A 17,010-nucleotide genomic window follows, 5' to 3' on the forward strand; every position below is an offset into this window, starting at 1 on the left:
CTGTTTTCAGGCTAAAATTCAAACTTTCGTCCTATATGCACACCTTAAGTTGGGTCATATTCCAGTTATGGTCTTAGTGGTGATTTCTAGAGGTTTTATTGCATCTTTTTTACCTTTTAAAATAATTTAATGTTATTTTCCAATTTTCGTCTGTATCGGATTAGACTTCTTAACATCGTTATTCTCTAATTGGGTTAAGATATAGGGCCAATATTTCACAAAAACAAATAGACACACTGTTCAACATATCATCCCAAAAAGTAACTTTTTTTTCAGCATTTTGCAGTTGAGATTTTTTTTTTTTTTCACAGAACAAAATGCAATGTGCACCACTCTAGATATTCATCCAGGGAGAGTCTTCCTCTCATTGTTAACATTTCCACTGCAAATTATGCATAGGATGACACCAATCCCCATCCAACAGCTTCAGCAACCTTTGGGGAACCTAGGGCCACACTGTCATTGTTCCCTTGAACAACAGCCATGCACCAATACACCGGAATACACGTTTCCTATTTCCTTTCAGTTTTACGACCCACCACACTATTGTATCCTGCCCCGACACCATTCATCTCCCACCACATTCACTGTCCTGGATGTGCAACCGCGCAGCCACTCCTGGTGCTCCCAAAGACCAGACACTGAATTTTTGAACTATAAAAGCTCCCAAATCCCATCCCCCTCAAAGCTCCGACCCTCCTGGTTCAACCCCCCCCCCCCCCCCCCCTCTCAAACCCCAACGTCTCTTCCAATGCTCCAACCTTCCTGAAACACAGAGGGTGGTGAATCTGTGGAATTCTCCGCCACAGAAGGTAGTTGAGGCCAGTTCATTGGCTATATTTAAGAGGGAGTTAGATGTGGCCCTTGTAGCTAATGGGATCAGGGGGTATGGAGAGAAGGCAGGTACAGGATACTGAGTTGGATGATCAGCCATGATCATATTGAATGGCGGTGCAGGCTCGAATGGCCAAATGTCCTACTCCTGCACCTATTTTCTATGTTTCTATGTTTCTATGAAACTCAAGACCTCTCGCCTGACCCTCTACACCTCTTTGATCCACTACCAAATCTTATTGAAACATATAAGATTTTTAGGGGTTTGGACACGCTAGAGGCAGGAAACATGTTCCCGATGTTGGGGGAGTCCAGAACCAGGGGCACAGTTTAAGAATAAGGGGTAAGCCATTTAGAACGTAGTTGAGGAAACACCTTTTCACACAGACGGTTGTGAATCTGTGGAATTCTCTGCCTCAGAGGGCGGTGGAGGCCGGTTTTCTGGAAACTTTCAAGAGAGGGCTAGATAGGGCCCTTGAACATAGGGGATATCTGGAGAAGGCAGGAACGGGGTACTGATGGTGGATGATCAGCCATGATCGCATTGAATGGCGGTGCTTGGCTTGAAGGGCCATATGGCCTACTCCTGCACCAATTGTCTAATGTTCCTGACTCCAGCTGCAATCTTAACTCAACCTCTCAAACCCTCAGCCAGCCTTCAGACTTAAATCTCCTTAACCCCCCCCCCCCCCCCCCCCCCCCCCCCCCCCCTTCTCTGACCATAATTGCACCTCTGATTCTTCTGACCACTCAATCCCATTACCCCCACCCCCAATATTGATGTTTATCACCAGCTCCCATCTATGGTTACCAGCTGCAATCTTCACTCAACCTCTCAAATCCTCAGCCTGCCCCCAGACTTGGATCATTCTTCACCACCCTTGACTAGAGAAGAGAACAGACCATTCAGACCACAATATCTGGGTTGAACGTAATGCCAAGAAAAACTAAATTCATCTGCCAGCACGTGATCCCTACCTCTACATTCCCAGCATTTCCATGTGCTTATCTAAAATCTCTTGAACTTCTTCAGTTGAATCTGACATTGTATATAGGCAGAAGTACCTGTTGACTTGTCTCACTACTCTGCTATGACTCAGGAGAAATAGTTGACTCTGTGTTGCACTAAGGCACAGTCTCCGAGAACTGCATGGTGCAGTAATGGTTAAACAATGCAAATTCTGAGCATGAAACCATCTCCAGTCCCTTGCAGGTGAAGTTACCCAAGATCTCCATTCTGCCAGCAACTTGTGCATGTAGCTTTGCGCAACCCATTTAAAACCGATATGCTATTTTTCTTTTAGAGATTTACACCATCCAGGGGAACTCCCACGGGAAGCCCTGCACCATCCCGTTCATGTACGACAGCCAGTGGTTCCACGATTGCACCACTATTGGGCGTGAGGATGGCCACCTCTGGTGCGCGACTACGGTGGACTACGGCAAGGATGAAAGATGGGGTTTCTGTCCCATTAAAAGTGAGTTTGCTTCCGCTTCCTCCCAGCTCCACCGCACAATCCACTTCTCCAACTCTCTCCTTGTCTCTGGTGAGAAGCTCTTTCCCTTATGAGAGTGGAGAGCTTTCTCTGCAGGGTTTCTAGTTAGACCATATTTAGATCTGAGGGCTTGGCACATTTTGTAATATGAAACTTTCTTCAAACTATTACAGGTAACCTGGAGCCATGTAGATTTACGACTGAAGTAATTTAAAGTGATTTATCATTTGCTTTTCATGTAATTTCAATCAGGTACAAATGTGAATCTTTTGGTGCAGCTGATTTATTTCAGAGATTTCATGCAAGGCAACCACAGAACGCAAACCGTGTGTTAGAGGTCTGTGGAGTCTGGGCCGAATGCCAGGTAATGACTAGATGGTTGGACACCCAGGTCTGCGAGAATCGTAATCCAAACCCTGCCAACGGGAGATTCTCAGTTCTCTCTTGTTATTAGTTGCAGAGTTAAGGGGCATCTGGGCAGCTATGGAGATTCTGACCGACCTTCTGCTGGGAAGTCAGTGTGTGTGTTTATGGATGTTACGTGAGGACAATATTAGGTTTGGGACACTGGCTCAATGGCTCCGACTGAGCTGCCAACGTTGGCACACAAAGAATGGCCAATTGTATGAAGTGGGAGCTCGCAATACTGAGTGAGCACCTGAAGGCGAGAGACCACCTGTGAGAAACGGTGCAACACGGATGGAAAAGAAGAATAAAAGCTTTGTACCACTTTCACCCAGAAGGGTTCTTAAGGATTGTGGCACTTCCTTATACAACATTTGTGTGTAAAACTAACATGGTTCAACCACAACACTACTCCAAGGCCTAGTTTCCAGCAGGACAGGCACCTCCCAACATTACTGCCGCTAAAGCGTGAATTGCATAAGACTCTTGGCTGCTTGACCTTTGCTAACAATCATGCTCTGTCTACAGGTGATGACTGTGAGACCTTCTGGGACAAGGACCCACTGACCAACAGCTGCTACCAGTTCAACTTCCAGTCTACTTTGTCGTGGAGTGAGGCTCGTACCAGCTGCCAGCAACAGAACTCCGACCTCCTCAGCGTCACCGAACTTCATGAGCAGACCTACATCAATGGTACAGCAGTGACACGCACCCACCACCTCCCTGTCAGCCATCAGATAGTGGGTTCAAGTCCCAGTCCAGGGATTCAGACACACAATGCAGACTCCCAGTGCAGCACAAATGGACACAAGAACACAGGGAAATAGGAGCAGGCATTCAAGCTCGTCAAGCCGGCCTTTGCCATTCTGTATGATATTGTCTTATCTGTGAAAGCAACTCCTGTTCCACGCCAATTTCCCATAACCCTCAGTTCATCGATCTTTCAAATATTTATCTATCTCCACCTTAATTATATCTAATGATTCGGCCTCCACCACCCCAGGGTTAGAGAATTCCCGAGCTTCATCTCCTTCTGAGAGAAACAAATCTCGACACAACTCAGTTTTAAATGACCGACTCCTTATTTTGTAGCTATGTCTCTTGTTTACGACACTCTCAAGAAGATAAAAAATGAGGGCCTTTCCAGCCTCTGGGTGGTGAATCTGTGGAACTAATTGTCATAGATGGCTGTGGGAGGCCAAAGCAATGGATATTTTTAAGGTGGTGATAGCCAGATTCTTGATCAGTGTCAGAGGTTGTGGGGAGTAGGCGGGAGATTGGGGTTGAGAGGGACAGATAGATCAGCCTTGATTGAATGGCAAATAAGACTTGATGGTCCAAATGGTCTAATTCTGTCTTATAGCTTTATGATCTAAACTTGAGGTGCAGTGACTGAGACATTCTCTTCTTGAGAGCACGTCAGACTAGGCTGGCCGTGGCCTTCTGACCAACAAGTGGGATGTTGTTGTTTACACTGAACTATTTCCTGGTGCCCTTCTTGGTCAGTATTAACAATACAAGTGGTCTGGCCATTTATGTAGAGGAACCTATTGCTCAGACATTGACCATTGCAACTCCTACATTGTCACAGTGCCTAAGTTTCAAGTTCAGGCTCTTTTGATATTTGTGAGATATGTATAATTGCATGTTCTTTTTTTCCCCCTCTCTCTTTTACTTTCTGCAGTGCATGGAGTCTATCAAAGCTGCAGGTGTTGGTTAGAATTACAATTGGATTATCTAGAACAGATGAAAGCCGGAACTTAATGATATACAGCAGCTGTCAGATTAAATACAGCTTCAAAGCCAGCAAATTGTTTTTGAAGCATAGTCACTGTTGTTGGATGGGATATGTGCTAGCCAATCTGTAAATTCTTCCTCTTACTGCCTAGCTGTTGAAATTATCATATAAACCAAGACCTTTGGACAGGACACATCAAACTAAATTGTGGGCTGAAAGAGAAAAAGAATTACGATGTTAGAAACAACATTTCTAAGTTTGAGTTTAGTTAATTGTCACACGTACCGAGGTACAATGAAAAGCTTTTGTTGCGTGCTATCCAGTCAGTAGAAAGGCAATACTTGTTAACAATCAAGCCATTTACAGTGTATAGATACATGCTAAGGGAATAACGTTTAGTGCAAGGTAAAGCCAGTAAAGTCCGATCAAAGATAATCCGAGGGTCACCAATGAGGTAGATAGTAGTTCAGGACTGCTCCGTAGTTGTGGTAGGTCAACTGAGCATGTTGGAATTCTAAGTAGACAAAAAATACTGGAGAAACTCAGAATACTGGTGAGGCAGCATCTATGAGGAGAAGGAGTAGGGGACGTTTCGGGTCGAGACTGATGATGGGGGGGGGGGGGGGGGTGTGGGAAAAAGAGTTGGAATTCTACACGTATTTGGTTTAGAGAATCAACCGTTCATCCAACATCAATTAGTTGATGACCTTGTACCTCACAGAGATCGTCCAATCCCCTTAACTCTTACTGTAATGTCAGCACGAGTTTTCATCACATTAGCGTTTGACGGCACTGGGCCTGTACTGACTGGAGTTTAGAAGGATGAGGGGGCACCTCATTAAAACTTACTGAATAATGAAAGGCCTGGATAGAGTGGACATGGAGAGGATTTCTCCGGAGCATCTTGGACAGCTCACACTGGTCAACCCTGAGGAGCACCTTCAACAACAGACTGGTTCCACCAGGATGCAGCACAGAACGCCACAGGAGATCCTTTTCCCCTGTGGCTATCAAACTGTACAACTTTTCCCCCTTTTGCTGTCCCTTCTCTGCCCCCATCCCCCCACTTTCCCAATCTTGGACTTTCCACTCGCCACTTTGGTTTTGTGTTTCATGTATCTTGTTACGTTTTACGACTGTTGGCAGACCAATTTCCCTCCAGGGATAAATAAAGTTCTAAGTATTGTGTTGATTTTCCACCAGCGGGAGATTCTAGGAACCGAGGCCATCGCCTCAGAGTAAAAGCACATTCCTTTAGAAAGGAGATGAGGAGGAAATTCTCCAGTCAGAGGGTGGTGAATGTGTGGAATTCATTCCCACAGAAGGTTGTAGAGACCAAGTCAGTGGATATTTTTAAGGTGGAGATTGATAGTTCCTTGATTAGTATGGGTGTCAAGGGTTATGGGGAGAAGGCAGGAGAATGGGGTTGAGATGGAAAGATAGATCAGTCATGATTGAATGGCAGAGTAGACGTGATGGGCTGAATGGCTTAATTCTGCTCCTGGAATTTATGACCTAATTATGTAATTTGGCAATGCCGACACAAGTCACGTCTATTAGAGATATTGTGGTATATCACAGCTCTGCCTGCAGTATTTGTGTACATTCTTGATGTTTTCTTTTCCGCGCTGCTGGTCACGTGACTTGCCGCCACTGGGATTACAGGGAGGGGGGGGGGGGGGGGGGGTTAAATGGGAGTCCAGGAGGTAGCTTCTGCTAACGTTTTGCCTCAACCTGAGATGGAATGTTCCCATGTTGTGAGTCACTTCCTTTGGCAGGAGGCCGAGAGCCAAGTCTGGCAGAAGCTGCAAAGACAGAGCAGAGTTTCCAAACGCCTACAGTCTGATCCCCTTGGTTCATTTTAGTGTGAAGCAACTGTGAATGACAGAGTGGTGGTCCAGAGACATAGCCATTATCAACATGTTAACCCTGTGCCGAAGAGCCACTACTCTGAACTTACTTGTCCCTAAGATGGGTTTACACTGGAGATAGACTCCAGCATTTTGTGTCTATCTTCAGTGTATAACCAGCATCTGCAGTTCCTTCCTACCTAAATTTAAGCATTGAGTTGACATTTGGCAATTCTCAACTTCAGCTCGTCTTGGCAGCCCAGTCACGTCATATTCAAGAAAAGGATGATTGATTTTTAGATGCTATCAAGGGAAGTGGGTTCTTGCAGGAAGGTGGGTCTATTAAAATCGCCCATCAGTCTGAAGAATGATCAAAACCCAAACAGTTGGAAAAGTGGGAAATGTGGCCTACGTAAACTGGGGGCCTGTACTGAAGAGATGTAATTCTTTTTTTTTGAAATTCTCTACCTCAGAGGACAATGGATGCAAGGTCTGGAGTTTATTCAGAATTGAGCTCAATAGATTTTTGAACATTATAGGGATTAAAGAGTACTGGGATTGGGTGGGAATGTGGGCATGGGTTCAGCTATGAATTTTTGAATTGCAGAGCAAGCCTGAGGAGATGTGTAATATAATCCTGTTTTTAAATATTCTGTTCCAAGTTTCTTCAATTACAATGACCCCATTCTGCGAGACCTACCTTCCAAAGCAACCTCAAATGAGGTTACTTGTTTCATATTCAGATATAAGCAAAGCTCAGTGCAGAAGTTATTTAGTTATTCTACTGGACTAATAATCTGGAGATCGAATTCCATTTTAAATATCTGGAAATGGTAAACTGGTATCCGGTTAAGTGACACAGAGCTCTTAGATTGTCAGTAAAAGCTTGATTAATGGTAGGACCTGCTCTATTATGTACATGACGCCTGCTCCTCATCAACTTGATTGATTCTTAATTTCCATTTGAAGGTCCAGTGGTTCAAAGGGAAGATCTTCCACCATCTTCCCAAAGGCAACCAGAGATGGACAATTAATGCTCTTGTTGCTGGTGACACCCAGCTCCTGGCAATAAAGAAACCAGTTGACTTCAGCCCAATGCATTGTTGATGAACTGTGCCGAAAGAACCCCTTGACAGAGGAATTAATTCACTAAAACCTAGAACACATGCTCAGCCTGCAGTGATGATGTCCCAAATGAGCTGAGGCAGCAGGCTTACACTGTGATGTTGTTTGTTTCCTTTTGTAGGCCTCTTGACTGGCTACAGTGCTACTCTTTGGATTGGCCTGAATGACATGGAAATCGATGGTGGCTGGCAGTGGTCTGATGGGTCCCCACTGAAGTACCTCAACTGGGAGAGTGGTAATCAGTTCAAAATAAATAAGTAATTCTTTTCTGCCTTTCCCCCCAATCCCCCCCCCCCCCACCCCACCCCCAAACAACTCACCAGGGTTCATTGTGTACCTTCAGATGCTCTCTGACATTAAAGCTGCTGCATGTGCCCAATTTCTTCCTCAAAACCACAATATCTTGGAAATGGCCTTAAGTATGTTTTTATCGTGCCATGTTGTATGCTCCAAAATAAAGCAGAGCAAGCTGGAAATGTGCAGAGGGAAGCAATAGCTATGGACAGAGAACCATGTTTAACATTGCAGATAGTCAGCAATTCAAGTGCAGATAGCGATGCTGCATCACAACAGTGGCATTCCTCAGAAACCCCACATTAACGAAAACAGCATTGTAAAAAGCTGTGTAAAGGGGGAATTAGGGACTGGAGAGCTCCAGACTTGCAGTAACAAAGTTTCCCCGCCCCTCAAAACCAAAGTTCCTTTTAATAATAGCTGTAAACTTATTTTTGGTACTGCAAGCTAAAAATACAAAATTAATCTTGTTTAATAGAGTACCTTTTGAACAAGTGTTAATAAAACTGATTGCTTATCAATTTTCAATGGCCACCATTGTCAGAAACTGACAGACTGTCACAGTGTGTACTTAAAAGAAAATGCCTCATTACTGTAGAGAGATTACATGGAAACAGTGTTTTAAACACCTCTTAACCCAAGCAAGGATCCGCAGAGCTTCTGCCACACTATTGCTGTTTAACATGCCCTGTGATCTGGTCTTAGAAATGAGTATCAAAGTATCGCAAAGAGATCAGCTGTGAATTCTCTTGTCACACTTTTTCATTCGGTCTCCCCTCACTTTTTTACTGTTGTTTCCTTTTGTCCTCCATCCCTTGTTTTCCTTTTTTTCTTCATCCCTTTCTCTGCCACTCCCCTTCCCCTGCCGGCTCCAGTTTACTCCCTAGTCTGCCTTTGCTAATTTCTCTTTGATGAAGTCATGAGCAGAGCCAGACACAACCTCAGCTTCTTCCTCGCGTTTCAAACCAAAATCATTGGGAAGGAGCCCAACTTCGGCATATTTTATTCCCCACCCTGGTCAAGTGATGACTCTGTTTTTGTTTTATGTTTGATTTGACGTAGTGTGGGTAAGTGTTGGAATCTAGGTGGAGTTCATGGGAATGTGTGAAGAATGGGATTATTGGGAAAATGAGGGGGGTAAGAGGATTACAGTGTGTGTTGGCACAGACTACAGAGGCTGAACTGCCAACTCATGTCAGATGGAAATTTCGACACCAGTGTACCTGAATGTTTTTCAGACCACATTTTAAGCTCTGAATTCCGTCCTTACAATCTCTATTTTTCATGGTTTTCTATTTAATTATGAGGTAGAGTATTTGGAATGCAACTTTGAATGCCTAGAGCACAAGAGACCGCAGATGTTGTAATCTGTAGCAATGAAAGGGAGAGCTGCTGGAGAAACACGGCAGGTCAGGCAGCATCCATGGGGGCAAATGGAGAGTCGACATTTCGAGTCATGACCCTTCCTCTGGACTGAAAAAGTAAAGGATGAAAGACTCCCTTCTGAGTTACTCCAGCACTTGGTGTTTTTTTCTTATAACCCAGCATATGCAGTTCCTTGTTCCTCCCTTTCTTTGCGATCGAGTGACTGACTTTTGGCCCAGCTGCCCTTGTGGCCGTGGTTTCGTTGAAGGCCCGGCATGATTTGTAGTCGACTTTTTCTGTGTTGTTACTTCCTTGAGTGCATATTGTTGGAAAGGCATAAATTGAATTCCATCTATTTTTGGTGCACTAATGGCACTAATAATAGCCAATGAGCCGCATGTTCCCACCAAAACTATAAAACTTCTTTACAAAAAGGTTTGAAACAGCAGAAGGTTGTTTTACATTCGAAATGTGCCATAAAATGAGAGCTGAATGGAAGTCAATGGAAACTCACCCAGTTTCCCTGCATCTCTCAACAATTTGCCAAGATAGTGTCAGCGATTAACAGCGTGGGTAAATAGGACTAGTTTCGGTAGAACATCTTGGTCAGCATCAGCGACTTGGCCGGCAGGCCCGTTTCCAGGCTGCGTGATTCTAGGACTATCTCTCCACTTGCCTGAATGAAGAAAATGAGGAAACCTGACACAATCCTGGAGAAAGCATCATGCAACTCCCTCCCAACAGTACAGTGGGAATACCTCCACCAGAAGGACTGCAAGCGTGGCTATCATGGAGGATGTAGAGGTTTGTGCAATGGAGAGAGTTCCCACCAAAGGACATGCAAGTCTTGGTCATGCCTGGAGGAAGATCTTTTACTTGGAGGGTCTGGGAGTGAGGCAAGAGATCCACCATTGGAAGAGGCTGGCAGGCGGTGGCTAAAGTCACCTCTTCCAAGAGAGAAAATGCACACACAATACACTAGTTCTAAATTGTGTTGCAAAATAGTTCAGAGATCTGCACACGCCACACTGCACCCACAGAATGGGGATACTCATGGGATGTATTTTATAAAGATACCTCAAATCATTCAGCAGGAAATATAGATGTGTCGTGGCAAGCCATTAAGCTGGTTGGAGCAGGGATTCATGTGTTATACTTGGCATAGTGGACCTGAACAGTAGGAGATGGGGGATCTCTATGTCATTACCAAGTGTGGCATATTGGCACCACCACGTGGAGTAACCTTCACTCTCTGCGATCAGAATCTACACTGTTCAATGAGGAGTGCAGTGGGGTTTTCTTGTAGCACCACTGGCCGCACTTAAAACGATGAGGCTTGAACCTACTGAACTGGACTTCTCACAAACTGAGCAAAAAAGATGACATAAACTAAGCTATCTCACAACAGCAAATCAAGGTTCTGCAGTCCCACCATATGTAGTCGTGAATCATGGACAATCAAAGAGCTAACAGGAGGAGGATGCTTCATAGAATGTTCCCCATCCTCGGTGATGGCAGGACCCAGCATGTAATTGCTAAAGCAAAGGCTGAAGATTCATGCTTCACGGGAGGGAGCACATGGTAGAGCAGAGGCAATGGGACTAGACAACTCCCAGTTCCAGAGCCTTCACAACACAGAGGGCCACCTGCTAACGTGCAACTTTCCCAGGTATGATCTGTTCATGAAGTTCCGGAGAAATTACTGTCCAATTAGTCTACTTTGAATCATCAGTATAGTCGTGGAAACCACTATTGACAGTGTATTTTTATCATGACATTGACCACACAACTCATCACAGCCTTGGTCTAATCAAGGAGCATAGAATTTCACTTAGCGATATAGTGTCGAAACTGGCCCTTCGGCCCACTGAGTCCATGCCATCCAGTGATCAACTTGTACACTAGCTCTATCCTACACACTAGGAACAATTTACAGAAGTTAAATTCTACAAACCTGCACGTCTTTGGAATGTGGGAGGAAACTGGAGCACCCTGAGAAAACCCATGTGGTCACAGGGAGAACGTACAAACTCTGTACAGACAGCACCCCTAGTCAGGATTGAACCCGGATTGGCGCTGTAAGACACCAACTTTACCACTGTGCTATTGTGCCGCCACTGGTGAGAAGAGACTGTCAGCCCTTGATATCAAGACTGTAGTGGATCAAATGTAGCACCAAGGAGATCAAGTACAACTGGACCAAATTGACAGCAAAGTAAAAAGATTCTCCAGTGGGTTGAGTCATATCTCACTTAGAGGAAGAAGATTGTTGGTTGTTGCAAATCAATGATCTCAACCCCGGGATGTCACTGCAGGAGACATCTTTCTTCCTCGGAAAAAGGTCTTAGGCCAACAATCATCAGCTACCTCATGAGTGATGGTCTTCCATCAGAAGGTCAGAAATTAGGAGGTTTGCTGATGATGCACCTTATGTTGCAATGGGAGTTTTATGAATAGTGATAGTGTTTAGTTTCCCAGATCACATGTGATAATGTGGGCTACAGAGTGATACGTTTGTGTAGAGTAAACAATACAAAAAGTATGGATATCTCAACCTCCAAAGCGCTGCCAATGTTGGGAGTCATTTGGAGACTTTAACACAGTGGTTGAAGGATTATTCAAGGGCAAGGATATACAGCACAGCCGGCAGAGCAGTAGCTGCCATCTCTTAACTCCAATGATCCCCATTCAATCATGACCTCGGGCGGTGTCTATGTGGAGTTTGCATGTTCGCCTCGTGGCCACAAGGGCTTCCCCCGAGTGCTCTGGTTTCTTCCCACGTCCTGAAGACGTGTAGATTTGTAGGAGGTTAATTGACCTCTGCAAATTACCCCCAAAGTTTCGTCCTGAAGACGTGTAGATTTGTAGGAGGTTAATTGACCTCTGCAAATTACCCCCAAAGTGTGGGTGAATGGTGGAGTTGATAGAAATGTTGGATGAGTGCGTTACCGGGGAAAATTAATGGGAGGATAGGATTGCTCTGTGAGTTGGCGATGAGTCAATTCTATGTAGTGATGAAAAATCTGAAACTGAATACAATCTCCAGCACAACGCGCCCTGATTCAAATCAAAATTGGATCACATGTGCCTCGAGATTGGGCACCTCGCAATCTATTGCTGAGGCTTAATTGTGTGGGTGGCCACAAGGTAAACGTACAGGACACCTGCTCTTGGCCTCACCCAGGTCCAGCATTAATATAAGGAACTAACTAACCTCTTCCCTTCCTTCCTTTGGTAGACCAGCCGGCAAATTCATTAGAGGAAAACTGCGGAGTTATCCGGACAGAATCTTCCGGACGGTGGCAGAACAAAGACTGCAGCATCGCCAGGCCATACGTCTGCAAGAAGAAGCCAAAACCCACAAATACCGTGACCACAGGTGGGGAACTAACCGCTTATTACAGCTCCCCTAAATAACATTGTGCCTTGTACCATGGTGGGAAATAATTGGCTTAGTGTGCTGAGGGAACAGCACAAACCAGTTGTTTATCCTATCACTTGTTGGCCAGCTGACTCAGAGCATTGAGGTTACAGTGCCAATGAAGAACAAAACTGTTGGCGTACTTCCAAAATATGCGTTGGATCTAGGATTAGAACTCCCACTGGTGACATTAAAAGAACCATAGATTGGATGGAGCCAGAGCTTGTACATTGGATGACAGGAGATAATATGGACAAAGATCAGCAGAGGAGCCCAAGTGCTATTGAGGAGTTGGGGATGGCATATCAGGTCATTGGAACAGATCTCCCTTTTGAGTAATGGAAACATCAAGGAAGTTTCTAATTATCCAGTGAGCAATGAGCGTCAGCCAGGTTTGTGGGCAGTGGCCTCTGTCCCTGATCTGGCAAGAACTCACAGTAAATTATGCCTCATTTTGATGAAAAACAGATGATATGTTAGCAGTCGCTTGAGTGAAGATAGGATGTCCTGAAGTGACCCAGCATGATGGAGTTGCTGTGAGAGTGTTGGAAGGGAACTTTGGGTGGTGCTGTCTGAAATTAATTACGTTTACTTCTTCTGTAAGTGACTGCATTACTCACTCAGACCCTGAGATCATTGTGCTCAAAGATGCTTGTTCCTTGCTACGTCAGATTCAATTGGGTGATGTGGGTTTGAGAGAGGAATGATCCCGATTCAAAAACAAGGAGCGAAAAAGAGTGGGGCTGTTCAAGAAATAAATCAGAATGTAACAGTTTTTAAATGTGTGCCTCAAAGACTGTAAGGTTTGAAATAATTAACATTGACAAGACAGTGATTGAGAGGGCGACCCCAGAAACAGCAGCTGCTGGAATCAGGTGCAAAAAGAAAATTGCTGGAGGAACTCAACAGGTCAGGTTTTGGGTCAAAACCCTCTATCAGGACAGAATGTAGAGAGGAGATAACCAGTATAGAGTGGTGAGAGGGAGGGGTGAGACATGGTGATCACCATCTGATGGATAGGGCCAGGTCAGGAGGGAGATTGTGGGTAGATGGAGCCAGTGGTGAGGAGATTCAGGAGGATGGAAGGCAGTTAAATGGAGATGTGTTGGGTGGTAGATCAGCCTTGGTCTGACTGGTGGAAAAGACCCAGGGGGCCGAATGGCCTCTGTGTTCAAGGAGTTTGATGGCAACCATTGTGGACATTAGATAAGAGCAAGTTTATACCAATGTCTTCACTTTGAAAAAAGGTTTACTTGGCTTCAAGGCACATCCTGAAACAATGAAAGGTGCTAAATATATACAACTTAATGATTATTTCCCATCACTTGACCAATTTTTTCCAGATCACTTAAATATAACCATGAGCATAAGTATTAAGTTTTAAGTCTGAGTTCCGCTGACCACCGTTTTCTTGTAGATGAATGAACGATGTTTTGTTTTTCTAGATACCTGTGCCAACCGGACAACCACGTGTGAACCGGGCTGGTTGAAATTTCGATGCAATTGTTACCGGCTGAATAAAGAGAGGAAGAGTTGGCAGGAGTCCCAGAAGATCTGCATGAGGTCAGAGGGAAACCTGGTCAGCATCCACCATCTGGCGGAGCTGGAATTCATCTTGACTCGGGTCAAGCTAGGTACGAGTCGCACATCTCGTGGAAAGCAGGGGTGCTGGGAGCAGGGGTGCATCCTTCCAGGAAAGAGTAACCCAACCACTTGGGCCACACAAGGAGTTTTGCTGTGGCCATTAGTGGGAAAGTCAGCCTTGCAGTTAGTCTCTCTGCACTGTCAATGTCCATCTGATGCACAGGATGCGGTCAGGTCTGTCTTGGGACGTGCTACCGGGCACCTCTGCAGCCAAGTTTCACCAGTAATTTGGTCATGCACGATCCTATGCTTGAGGTTGACAATGCTTGGTTACAGTCATGTACATAAGTGATCGGAATAGAATTATTCCATTCAGCCTAGCAAGACCACTCCGCCATTTAAACATGGCTGATCCATCTTTGCTGCTCAACCCCATTCTCCTGCCTTTCCCCCGTAACCCCTGACACTGGTTAATCGGTGAGTCGGCTAACCTGTAAGCCTAAACAGTTTTAGTATCATTGAGTTCTCCATGTGTAATGCCATTGATCCCAGCATCATTACATGCTTGCCTCCAAGTTTAAGTCTGAAAGCCAACTACATCCCAGTAAGTACCAGACTCTGCTCACCGAGGCTGGTCCCCTATCCTTTTGTGTGATTCTCATCGTCTCCACCCACCCTCCTCCCTCCTCCTTTACAATATTTTAACAAAGCCAATTAACCTACAAACTTGTATGTCTTTGGAATGTGGGAGGAAACCGGAGCACCCTGGTGAAAACCCACGCGGTCACGGGGAGGACGTCCAAACTCCGTGCAAAAAGCACCCAGAGTCGGGATCGAACCCGGGTCTCCGGCGTTGTAAGGCAGCAACTTTACCACTGCACCACCATGCCTCCCCTTTCTTACCATAGTCACCCTGAAATGCAAGAACAGGGACTGCAGAAGATGGACACGCTCTATAACTTGAATAAAAAGCAACACTTCAGATTCCGGACTTTTGAACGTTTCTTCTTCCAAGTTTGGACAGGCCTTTGAAGCTTCTTGCCCTGCAGTGTCTTTTTATAAAGCATTATAATTATGACTGACAGCTGCTGTAAAGATGTAGGATTGTAACTATACATTTGTAGTTGCTGCTGTGCAACAGGGCACAATACAGGAGCAGGTAATGCCTTGTCAGCATGTTTCCTGGGGCTTCAACCTCTCTGTGCTCCACCTTTCTTTCCGTCCTGTAGCAACAAGGAACTGCAAATGCTGGTTTATACTAAACGACACAGTGCTGGAGGAATTCAGTAGGCCAGGCAGCATCTCTGGAGAACATGGTCTGGCGATGTTTCGGATCGGGACCTTTCTTCGGACTGATTGTAGGGGAGTGGGGTGAGAGGATAGGCAGGCCAAAGCATAGCAGATAATAGCTGGACACAGATGAAGGCCAAAGGGGGGGGGGGGGGGGGGGGGGGGGTGGGGTTGGGGTTGATAGGGGGGGGGGATGGGGGTTGATGTTGAAACAAAGGCCAAGGATTGAAGGAAGAATTTACGGGTTGCAAATTGTGAAGCCTGAGGAAGGGATGGGGAGAAATAGGAGTGAGTCCAGATAGGGGACTCTCCTGTTGGTTCCACAATGGTCATTGTCAGCCTCAACTTACTTTCCCGGTTTCACTGAGTTACAAATGCACATCCAGATTTTGAGTTTTGTGTGATACAGCAGGGAAGCAGGCCCTACGGCTCACCAAGTCCACACAGACCATTGATCACCCATTCACACTAGTTCTACGTCATCCTACTTTCTCATTCACTCTCTGCACACTAGGGGCAATTTACAGTGGCCAGTTAACCTATAAACCCACCATCTTTGGGTTGTGGGAAGAAACTGGAGCACCCGGAGGAAACCCAAACGATCACAGGGAAAACACATAAAAAATATCAAAAAGCTGCAGAAAATGCTGGAAACACTCAGCAGGCAGAGGAGCATCTGTAGACAGAGGAAAGGAGATGATGCTTCTGGTCAAAGACCCTTCATCAGAACTCTTCTATGTGTCTGTGACTGTGTGGTGTGTTCACTACATCTCGCCCAATTGTACAGCACAGTCACACACGAGCGCACACGCGCACACACACGAGCGCACACAGTCACACATGCACACACACACGCGCACACGCACACACACGTATGGACTCGCTGAGCTGCAATAAGCCTGTCTTTCTCACTGCAGAGGTCGTGGAGCTATGGATTGGCCTCAACGACGTCAAACACCAAATGAACTTCGAGTGGTCAGATGGAACTCCAGTTCGGTTCACCTACTGGCATCCTTTTGAGCCCAACAACTTTGCAAGCAGCCAAGAGGACTGCATTACACTCTGGGGCACGGTAAGGGCACATTAACGATATTTGCTGGTAAAAATGCCAATGTTTAAAAGACATTTGGACAGATTCATGGATAGGAAAGGTAGGAATTGGAACATGGTGTAGGCAAATGGGCCCACCTCAGAAAGCACCTTATTTTGGTATGGATGAGTTGGGCTGAAGGGCCTGTTTCTGTGCAATACAATTCTATGACCATAATAAAGGGACAGTCACATAATCAGGAAGAGTACAAGTGGCCAGCAAAGAATTTTGACTTTTCTCACACAGAATGATCAGCAAGGATATTGAGAGACCTTCTGCTCCCCTACTGTGGGTGAGGACACTGCCCATGGGGAGCAATCCATGCACTAGCTTAACTAGCTCCACTCAGCAAGGAGAGTGGTCATGCCAGCCAACTGGGATCCCTGAGCTAGTGGAAGGCAAATGGTTATTCACTGGGACTGAAGAAGTTAGATAATGTAGATAGTGAGAAATCGCTTGTGGTGGCAAAAGCGTAAGTCAGCTGAGGATACGGATGTAAGGATGCAAGTTATGATATA

General features: G+C 45.4%; 1 protein-coding gene across 1 annotated transcript in view; it reads left to right on the forward strand.

Moving 5' to 3' along the window:
* The window catches only part of mrc2 (mannose receptor, C type 2), a 146,770-nt gene that overhangs the window by 40,129 nt on the left and 89,631 nt on the right, over positions 1-17,010 (forward strand). The window contains 6 exon segments of the mRNA XM_055657046.1: positions 2,139-2,312; positions 3,264-3,428; positions 7,570-7,683; positions 12,346-12,486; positions 13,974-14,162; positions 16,320-16,474. Coding sequence (XP_055513021.1) covers positions 2,139-2,312; positions 3,264-3,428; positions 7,570-7,683; positions 12,346-12,486; positions 13,974-14,162; positions 16,320-16,474 — 938 coding nt within the window.

The sequence above is a fragment of the Leucoraja erinacea genome, chromosome 27 (genome assembly GCF_028641065.1).
Source record: "Leucoraja erinacea ecotype New England chromosome 27, Leri_hhj_1, whole genome shotgun sequence".
NCBI classification, from domain to species: domain Eukaryota; kingdom Metazoa; phylum Chordata; class Chondrichthyes; order Rajiformes; family Rajidae; genus Leucoraja; species Leucoraja erinaceus.